This window comes from Eutrigla gurnardus, assembly GCF_963514095.1.
Source record: "Eutrigla gurnardus genome assembly, chromosome: 2".
In the NCBI taxonomy this organism is placed as follows: domain Eukaryota; kingdom Metazoa; phylum Chordata; class Actinopteri; order Perciformes; family Triglidae; genus Eutrigla; species Eutrigla gurnardus.
In genome coordinates this window covers 14,254,914-14,266,111 of record NC_139916.1, presented here as the reverse complement: position 1 = coordinate 14,266,111, position 11,198 = coordinate 14,254,914, and the positions used below count along the sequence as shown (strand labels likewise).

Below are 11,198 nucleotides of genomic sequence, written 5' to 3'. Positions count from 1 at the left end.
AGATTGGGCTCTTCAAAGCAGCTCTAAGAGGTCGGGAGTAACGAAGTACACATACTTCCTCACTGTACTTAAATAGAATTTTTCTTTCCTTTCTTTCCTATTTATTTTTCTGACAAAAATTAACTTCTACTACCTACATTTTAAAACAGACACATGTACTTTATACATCTTTATATTTTCAAAATAGGCCCATTACTTTAGCCCTGCAGAAAAACAACCAGTTGGAATGTCCTTCATAGTGATATTTCTTACAATGAACTTTGAGTATACTTCTGTACCTTTTCCACTTTTACTTGAGTAAAGAAGTTGTATCAGTACTTCTACTTTTACCAGAGTCTTTCTGGATGCACGTATCTGTCCTTCTACTTGAGAATAAAATGTCTCTACTTTTGACACCTTTGGCTGTAACATCTCAGTCCTCTCTGCTCATAAATCAACTTTGGCTATCATCCGGCAATATCGTTTTTATGATAATTAATCACTGTGCTTCATGGCAGTAATTGCTTTCATATTTGTCACTGTCTCATTTCAGGAACGCACTGTCATGTTTGTGTGCCGTCAACCTGAAGACAACGACTTGTGTGACAGCGCCAAGTCGTTCCTCTTTAGAAAACATGTGGTGATAAGAGTTTTCTGTTTCTGCTGTCTTACAAACAAGGACAACTGGAGAAGAAAGCACACCAAGATTAAAAAATAAAAGCTCTAAGAAACATTTTGTTAAACGTGAAATATTTTGTTTAAGGTTGTATTTATCCTATTTGAACCCTTTAAAATGCATGGTTCTAGTGTGTAAATTGTTTAGTCTGAATGTTGTCCTATATGTGAAGCACATGGTGATTTTCTTTGTATTTTTTCTTTTATTAAAGTTTGCGGTCTAAATTAAATAAATTGTCATTATTATTATTAATGTTGTTGTTATTAAAAAGATGAATCATTGATAAAACGGCATTTGTAAATCACATTGTAATATGAGAGACACATTTATGAGATAAATAACCAATTCTCACAACATCAAATGACACTTAAACTGAGTTCATAATTAGCAAACAGTCTGGGCTGATGGACGGGCAGCTTGCTGTTTGGCTACCAGGTGACGCAAATGTCATATGAACTCCAAGTTCCTGCAGAGCAGAAATCCATTATCGCTGTCTGGCGGATGATAGTGAGGAAAAGTGAAGGCATGCTGAGTCACCGAACCAACCGTCCCCAGTGATGATTGTAGTTACAACCACAGGAAGCTCTTCCGTGTATTCAGACCCCCTCTCTTTTCTAGAGCGTTCATAGGTCAGGGGGGAGCATTTTATACATCATACAGTAAATGTTTTCATCTTTCCTATAAAAAAATACACTGCTCCATTGCCTTCCCTCTAATATAGAGTCGGTGCCAGTAATTTGCCCAGTGGTGCTTCTGATGAAACAATTCGGTGACAAGCTATTAAGGCCCGGACACATAATTTTCACCCCCCGGCTTTGTTCAATGTTGCCTATGAGATGACTTTTTTTTATCAAATAGAAAAGAATAGAATTGAATGTCATACAGAAGCATGTGATCATCAAAGAAAGAGACACTTTTTCCCAATTGTGACTTCATTACCTCGAGTAATTATCACATCACATTATTTCTTCTCATCTCATGATAACATAAAAGCTGCCCCATAACTTTATCTAACATCCATTAAAAGGCTATCTTGTTATTGCGAGATGATGATTTGTTTTCAAGGATATCTGAAAGTGTTGTTATAATTGCAGGAACATCTTCATACATTTGACCTGAACGATCCTGATGATTGAAGACCCCTGTACAACGTGATTGTTATGACATTATAATGATGACGTTATAATTATATAATTTTTTAACTTGAAGGCCCTGACAACTTCAGACCAATGAAGATTTACCAATATTGCAATCAAAATCTGGTGACAACTCTGGTGAGTTGTTTGCTCATGTTGCCAGATCAGTGAATCAAATCTGATCAGACGGCGTCACACACAGTCATGAAGCAGAGTAGATTAGTTGAGTTCCAGATGATTAAAACAATTCTTAATAAATAATACCAAATGTGTGCATGTGTTTTTTTTTTCAAACATCAATTTTGATTGTTGCATATTTAGCCATGATTAATTAATCTTGTAGAGCAACAAAGAAGAAATGATACGTGAAATGATTATTATCATTCCCTCAGAAGTTGCATATCAATTAAACTTTAATTTAGATTTCAGACTTTATAATTCTGAGATATGAACATTTGAGAAATGTCCTTAGAGGAACATTCTTCCTAATTATTAAATCTCTGTTTATTAAGTCTTTTTTAACGCTATTGCATTTTCACCCTTAAACGGTATCTTATGCCTTGTGCACAATGTGTATATATATACACATTGTCATGATCTGTGTTTTTCTAGAGTTAATTTCCTGTTTTATTTTGTAATTTTGTCCCCTGTGTGGTTTCCTGTACTTCCTGGTCCTTGTTGTTTCTGCTGTCTTGACTCCCCCACCCTCTCGTGTTGATTACCTACCTAATGGGTTTCACCTGTCCCTCGTCAGCTCCCTGCCTCCCTGTGTATATAGTCTGTTTGTTTCCCTAGTCTCGCTGTTGTCTTGTCATTGTCTTGTAAATGTTGGTTTGTCTCCCTCCGTGCTGCACCACCCTGCGTCCGGTTTATTCGTGTTCCTGTCTCCAGCCTCCCGTGTCCTTTTTGGTTGATAAGTGTTTCTTTTTTATAATGCTGTTTTTGCCCTTGTGGTTTCCCTAAGTTGGCCCTTTGTTTGTTAGTTTAATAAATATGTTTTGCCGTTATCCTTTGTTTCCTGCCTGCTTTTGGGTCCAACCACTTCAGTCTTTACATGCATTGCATTATTGAATAGCACATGGGTAGAATAAACAGACATGAGAACGGGGATGTTACAAAGTGATAACTCCTCCAAAAATTGTCTTTGCATATTTGAGCAACCGACATAAGCATGACAGGGCGGAAGGCTTTATAATGCTTGAAAATAACGTAAAACATAAGAGTCTGTGCACCAGTGCCCTTTTGGGAAAGAGACACCAGTCTTTCTCTTAATTCAAGCTCGCTGAAAGTAACTCAACACTGCAGACTGCGTCAGCGACAGGAAGCAAATGAGATGGCACAGAGAGGTGAAAGGAGTTTCAAAGCAAAACCTCTGATCTTCAAAGCCCAACTGTTCCAATACAGACATGCAACAATGGCTTGGTGATCTAAATTAAGTCTCCTTTAACACTGGAGGTCTTTTATCACAAGAATAAAACACAAAATCATTTTTTTTAAAAACACTGTGTTAAAGTTGAACATGGAAGTCTGTGTGTGAGTGGGTGGCAGGACACGAATATTGATATATTATGTATAGTTATTCCAAGTTCAGTCATGGACGATCTGATATTAAGGGGTCCATTTACGCAGCGTTCACACAGCTACGATGAGCACACAGTGTTCAACCTGCTCTTTTGAAAGGTGAAGGAACCAGGAGGCTAAACTGCCTCACTGATTTTTCTTTAAGAGGACTGGAATCATTTGAAGACACAGAAGAAAGGAAACATGCTGTGAACTGAGAGGACACAGTGTAACAAACCCGAAGTGTGAGTGTGTGTGTGTGTGTGTGTGTGTGTGTGTGTGTGTGTGTGTGTGTGTGTGTGTGTGTGTGTGTGTGTGTGTGTGTGTGTCGTTTGACAGAGGAGAGAGATTCAGATCAAATCTCTTGTAACAGTAGTGCATCTATGTGTTTTAATGCGTGTGTTGCATGTGCGTGTGTGGACATGTATGTGTGTGCAGGAGGGAGGATGGTGATTCTGATGAATGTGTCCTGACGGATGCTGTAACCCCCCTAAGCCTGCCTCCGCTTCCTCCGCAGCCCTCCTGTCATGGCTGAATATCGAGGTCAAACCACCTTTCATATCCGTCCCACACTGCAAGGACAAAACATGGTAAACAAGTAAACACCTCATCCCTTGGGAATGCTCCATGCTTTCTTATTTTCTACTTGTGCCTTAGAGCGTGGTGGTACATTTTAAATAAAAATATTTAATATCGCCACTGAAATTTGAGTTGGTTTTTTTCCGGATTGCTAAAGGACAGCGGGCACAACTGGAGCCACATGTGCAAAAGTCTAACCACAGTCTGTACAGCAGCAGTTCATGTGGACCAAACTCTAGCTCAGTTTTCATTCCTTGAACACAGTTTTCAAAGCTCTACACACTTCTCCCATGGCTTTAACCACAACCCGTACATCACTGTGGATTAACGGCACTTTGTTCAAATGTTAAATACACCGCTGACAAAACTGTAAACACATTAAAAACTGAATGTTTTCAGCCTTGACTTTCAAACTGCTGTTGACAATTTCAGCAGAAAGCATAAGCAGGTGTCTTGACGGACAAAATATCTATTGCAAACTGCTGATTTTCATTCCTTGTTGTTGACCTATAAAATAAAAATCTTCATGTGAAAGAATTTCACTCTCATTTAGCAATCGAAAAAAAATGTAAATTAGCAGCACTCATGCAGAAAGTCTGGTATTGGAGATATTAAATCCTGACCTTCAATTAGAGCCTCCATATGGCCAACGTTGTAAAATGTGCTGTCAACGGGCATCTTTCTAAGTGTTTGGTCAAAATTGCACCAAGGTCGTCTTGGCGATCTTGAGTTTGATCACGGTTCAAGTTGGCACTGAGATATCGCCTACTTTCCTGATCCACAGATCCTCCTGAACTCTCCCATCTTCCATGGGGAAACACTGATCAGCAACATGGAGGTGGGAGGTGAAATACGCTGAAGGACTGCCTCGGGGTTTCAGTTAGCAGGCTTTCATCTCGTTGTCATTAAATCTAATTGCAGCCGTGCACATTTTTGTCATTGATGAGGGGAAAATAACAGATTGCCTTAATTTCCAGAATGTGTTGTGAAGAAACTTTACATAAAAAGAGTGGTGTCATAGAGTTACAACACTTTTACATGTCTACTTCATGATTGCATTTCCCTCACTCAATAGAATGGCTTAGTTATATCATACGGTTTTATACATGACAGCATTTTAAATGCAATAGTCTCAAATCAGGCTTGAACTGCAACAAAATGATATGGAGGACTTGAATGCGACCATAACATTTTCAACAAGATATTATAATATATTATTTCCTGGTATAAAAAAAAGAAATGTAAATAAATTATGAATAAATAAATTGCAAATAAATTACGTTTACCAGCACTATAGCCTTGAGTGAGGTACTTGAGCATTTCCATTTCACGCCAATTCATACTGATCTGCACTGTATTTCATGGGGAAATAATGTTACTTTTCTTGCTTCACTGCATGTATTTGAGAGATAAAGATTTTAAATTTAAAAGATATGAATTTATAACACCCAATGCAATGATGTTGATGAAACTTCCCGAAATTATATAGTGTCATAAACGAGCTCGAGGAATGTGACAGGTCAGGAGTTGATTTACAAACTAGCATAAACACAAGTGGAGTGTGGAGAGACGGGTAGGTGTGCTGTCGGAAATGTTGACGCGTGCAAATCAAGAAGCAGGCTGTGGGGTGGGTGTGGGGTGGGTGTCAGCGATAGGAAGACAGCGTGAGCACATGGATCAGCTTCTACAGCCTGAAAGGCCCAGGTGAGATTGATCAGCTGACGACACTCTCTTGACAACCACTCTCCTGAATGTCTTCACATTAAAGTCATTAAAATGTGCTTGACCTCGAGCTAAAACGCTGCTTATGCACTGATGAGTATAGAATTAATAATCTATGAATATAATATGTAATATTTACTTAACCATTACACAATATTCATATTCCACGCCGTCAGGTTCGGGTCAGTTTTCACATGTGTATCAGAAGAAGTGTCTTTACCAAATCTTGAGATCTATTTTGAATGTATAAATAGCCTATCTGGCATTAATTAATTGATCATTACTACTACATAATATCATTTTTTTCTATGTTGGCTTATTGTGTGACGTGTTGATCAGGGCCAGATGACATTCTTGTTCTTCCTTTGCATATATGAGACAACTGTGGTGTAGAAGAAAAGCCCTCTCTCCCATCATTGTAATCAGAGCAGGTGGCCGTAAGTTATCGACTTGTAATACCTTTATTTTGACATTGCTATATTGCTTTTTTCATATTAATCATTGCACTTCTATAACACTGTTTAACAGTTAGAGTTTAAAAAATCAAACAATCTATGTTACAGATCCAGAGATATCATCCTTTTTATTCCACACACTCCGCATCCTTGTACATTACCCACAATGCAACTGAACCGCTGACAGATTTTCAAACTTTTCTGCATGTGGCAGCACTTAATTTATCAGAATTCATTAACACAGCTCACTCTAGAGTCACAAAGGGGTTTATATTAATTGACCCTTTAAATACTGCCTGTGTTTGGCTCCTGGATGAGTGAACGCAGCATAAAACTAATGGGGTAACATGAAAACATGCAGAGAAAGCTGCTTCTCTATGGTGTGCAGACAAAACGTAGAAAACAGGGACGCAGAACAGAAACACAAATTGGCACAGACTTTATTTTTCTTTATTCCATACAGATGCTAAATGCATCTTTTTGCCCAGATGAGAAGTAATCCTGCCATCAGTTTGCCAAATACTTGTCGCTTATTTCTACCTTTAAATATCTAGGATAAAAGTAAATTTCAGGCAAATGGTAGGAACATATAGGTTGAGATACATAAAAATGTATGTTGCTACACATATAACATATAACAAGCTGTCTTTTGTCTGTTAATCTATGTGTACTGGACACGGTTTTTACAAAGTGGGATTTTGCTGGCAGAACGACTGAACTGGCAGATGGTGTTGGCAGACCAACAGACGTACCTGATTTAACAGGTAGAGGTTCTAAATTAAAGTTCTGATACTGGTTCAGAAACGTAGCTACGTATGAGTACATGGCCAAGAAGAAGAAGAAGAAGAAGACGCCAGCACAGAGAACAGAGATGCTATTTCAGGGTGTGCTCTTTTATTACGTTACATACATACACAACTGTCTCTTATCAGCAGGAGTCGAGCCTTTCCCCCTGCCCGAAGGAATATATATCTGCTGTCTGAACTTGTGGAAGACCGGTCAGTCTAAGGAAGTGTCCTGGAGGAGCTGCAGCCTGTACAACACCGGCACATTAACATAATATCCCCAGTTAGGGCCCACTGTTGCATATCAAACATTTCTTTCTGCTGTCAAACTGAGGAGGATATGCATGACATTACAGTAACTGCATGGGTGAAATAAAAGTTAGACTAAGGGGGGAAATTGACCAACTCTGCAAAGTCTGTGAACCCCCATAAACACTAATGTCACCAGATACCAGATAGATACCAGAGCACTCCGTTCCTCTTAGCATGACAGCATTTTATTAGACAAATGATGACACACGTCACTGTTTAAAGGACAGTAGTATACATTCAGATCAGGTCATCTATACAGTACAAAGATAGAGAGGTGTTGAAGAGGTGATGTGTGACATCCAGTTTGAGTGTGTGTGTGTGTGTGTGTGTGTGTGTGTGTGTGTGTGTGTGTGTGTGTGTGTGTGTGTGTGTGTGTGTGTGTGTGTGTGTGTGTATGTGTGTGGGGGGGGGGGGGCTCTCTGTAGCAACAGTTCCTCTAGTTGATGGAACGATAGCCTTATTGTGTCCGAGTTATTGATTCACTCCTTGAAATCTTTGGTCTAGGACATCATAGAGTCATTCTTCTCTTTTGGTGGGTCAGTTAGAGCTGACTGTGTTTGATAAAGCAGAGAACCCTTCAGTAGGTTTTGGCCTCAATAAGAAATGTCACAGAAAAGAGTCACAGTTTTGACTGTTTGAATGACCGCTGGATCAAAACTCTTCAATTTGCATGAAGTGATTCCTGTGTAAACGGGCTCACTTTTATACCTTTGTAGCATTAGGTTTTGGGCCTTTTTTTTTTTTTACATTTGCTCCAGCCTCTGGGCGTCTGAGCGTCAATCAAACTGCAGTCACTATAGTGAAGAGATGGTATGCTGGGGGAGTCACTGGGGGACCAGAGGGTAAACACTTTAATACTGCATTTTGGCATCATGTAACTTCATACGACACATTCCATTCACGACTCAAAACTCCTTCCTTAAATCAGATAAGGCGCTGAAATTACTGCATTTTGAGTAAAACTATCTTGTTTGCACTGTCTGTAAGGCTTCCCTCAGTTTTTCATACTCAGTGGAGAGGCGGGCACTGTATACACGAGGTTTTTTTTTTTTTAAGCAGCAAAAGGTTATGGTTCCTCAAGTGAGTTTTTACAAACGTCTCTCCCCCCTCCAAGTGGATGGACACGGGGGGCGCTCCGAGTCAACGACTACACCGAACCTACCAACAAATGAACACAGACTTCACTTGTCATGTAAATACACCTACACATCACTTTGTTTCTCAGAACGGGACGACAACATCACATGTCATAGATGACGCAATGCGGGGGAGGAGGAGGAGGGGGGAGGGGGGCAGGGTTGTCGGGTGGCTACATGCGTCCTGCTGAAGTGTCCATGAGCAACAAGTCACTTTGATCCGTCACCAAGCTGCGAAGGGGAGACCCCCCCACCCGTGGGCTTCCCGTAGGAGAGCAGCTCCTCGGACAAGGGGAGGCGAATGAACGATGACATTATTATCAATACATCCAAAAATACGCACAGGGAGACAGAGGTGGGAGTCAGTGTAATCCGTTGGGTGTGAACGGTGACATCCTGTCCAGACTGATGTCCGCCTCGCAGTCCTCCAAGTCGCAAACCGAGTCGGTGGCGTTGTCGTTGTTGTGGGAAAACTGCGAGATCCGGTCAAAGGTCTCCTCGTGCTCGATACATTCAACCACGTTGGGGATCATGTTGGCGTACGCGTTCGCGATCTCCTTGTGGATGAGCGTGTCTTGATTGTATGAGACCAACTCGTTGCTGATGTTGACCGTCTCCACGGGCGTGTTGGAGCAGAAGTTGCGGCAGCCCAGGAGGCTGGCGAAGGCCTTCCTGAACTCGGCGTTGAAGGCGTAGATGACGGGGTTCAGGGAGGAGTTGGTCCAGCCGAACCACACGAAGACGTCGAACGTCGTCTCGCTGACGCACGGCAGACCCGCGTCCCGGTCCGTGGCCGGTCTGTCGCAGAACGGCACCATGCAGTTTAGGATGAAGAAAGGTAACCAGCAGCACACGAAGACGCCCATGATCACCGAGAGAGTTTTGAACACTTTGGTTTCCCGTCTGATCGACGTTTTCAAGGTGTTGTGGTGTTGGCACTCGATTCTGTTTGTCCGGCAACTTTGCGCGTGCTCCGCCGCTCTCTCCAGGGAGGCGATCCTCCTAATTTGTATCTGTGCGATCCGGTATATTCTGGTGTAAGTCACAATCATAATTGCCACGGGAATATAGAAGCTTATCAAAGAGGAGGATATCGCGTACTCTCTGCTCAGGCTGGAGTCGCAGTTCTCCTCTATCTGCCGACTCGTGGAGGAGTTGTGGGTCCCGGCCAAGTCTTCTTCGCTGGCTTTGTGCCAGTTGAGCTGGACCGGTATGAATGAAATGAGCACAGACAACGTCCAAGTGACGCTGATCATAACAAAGGCAACTCGCTGGGTCATTTTCCTCTCGTAGCGGAAGGGGCTCGAGATGGCCCAGTATCTATCCACGCTGATGATGCAGAGGTTGAGGATGGAGGCTGTGGAGCACATAATGTCAAAAGCTACCCAGACGTTGCAGAACGTGCCAAACGGCCAGTAACCCGCCACCTCGGCCACCGCTTTCCAGGGCATCACCAGGACGGCCACGAATAAATCCGACAGAGCCAAGGAGACGATGAAAATGTTGGTCACTTTGGTCCGCAGGTGTCGGAAGCGCAGCACCGCGGAGCAGACCAGGATGTTCCCCAGCAGGGTCCACAGGATGAGCAGGGACAGCAGACAGCCGGTCACCGTGCGCACCACCATATCCTTCCCCCCATCTTTCGTCGCCTCCGTTTCGGTGCTGTTCCACATAATCTCTCCGAGGGGTGCCGGGACAGAGTCAATGCCCTGCACCGATGACAGGTACTTGGCTGGATTCTCCATGTGCGTGCCTGTTCAAGTAAAACTGCAGTCCATTGCTCCGTGCGCGCGGACGGGCGCAGTCATCAGCCATTCACCGTATTGTCCCCATTGAGGCGTTCGGCTGCCAGTCTGCTGTGGAGTGCGAAACAGACGGAAAGTGAGAATTGACTGCCTTAAAACTGCGCCGAACGACGCGCCAGGTGTGCTGATGGGCTGAGACGCAGCACGGAGTGGCGAGCGCATGTTGCAGCTTTTGGCCGGCCCGGTCGTCTGACCTGGCTACCTCTGCGAATCCCTCAGTCCAAGGTGTCCCGAGCGTGGTGTGGACGCGGAGCGAGTACCCACAGCCTAACGCGCGCTAACCTAACCAGGACTGGGCGCACAGCATCACGCCTCCTTTGTGGGTGGTGTTACGCATAGCATCGCAGTGCGTTAGAAAAGGGGTGTGAGGAAGCCCTAAACGTGTTTCTTGAGGGACTCCAAAGTGCGTTATTACAGAGAAAAATAAACCATCTAGGAATTATGGATTGTCTATCCTCTCTATATACCCATATACGAATTTGACACCACACTCTGCAGTGATGGAAGTAATAATGGAGTGGGTTTTTTTGTGAATGATTGTGAACTGCAGACAAAACAATATGAATAAAACAGCTACTGTGTGCATTTAGATTTGTTTTGTGTACTTTATAAGAATTGCAGACAAACCCAACCAGTTCAGATATTTGTTATAATGAAGAGGGAGACCTCTAAGGACTGAGTATCACATGCAGTAAACGGGTGGCGCTGTCCATGGTCCTGAAAACGCCTTCACAGTCCCCTCATCTATCTATCAGTCAGTCAGTCTATCTATCTATCTACAAATCACTATTTTACTTGTGTATTTGCCCTCTGAAAACAGCCGATTGTAGGTCATAGCTCACCCACCCACACAGAGTTACCCTAAACAGGTGAGTCACATTCACACTCTCAGCGGATACGTCGAGCCAGGAGCTCCGAGCTCGCTGCGCACCGTCCGCGTGTCTGTGCAGCAGCAGCGCCGTTCCCGGCTTTGAAACGTCACGGATATTTTTAGATGCGTCTGCGTGCCTGTCAAATCGTTGTGACACTACGTCAAAATAATCTCCCGACGCC

The 11,198-nt window shown here is 42.8% G+C and overlaps 1 protein-coding gene across 1 annotated transcript; it reads right to left on the bottom strand.

Moving 5' to 3' along the window:
- Window positions 1–7,612: 7,612 nt before the first annotated feature.
- On the bottom strand, window positions 7,613–10,417 carry drd5a (dopamine receptor D5a). The gene has a single exon (XM_084039633.1). It carries the CDS (start codon window positions 10,083–10,085, stop codon window positions 8,703–8,705), a length of 1,383 nt encoding a protein of 460 aa, XP_083895759.1. The 5' UTR covers window positions 10,086–10,417; the 3' UTR covers window positions 7,613–8,702.
- Window positions 10,418–11,198: the final 781 nt, after the last annotated feature.

Bases quoted from the DNA above. Each gene is read 5' to 3' on its own strand.
- drd5a (XM_084039633.1), bottom strand. From the start codon at position 10,085: ATGGAGAATCCAGCCAAGTACCTGTCATCGGTGCAGGGCATTGACTCT.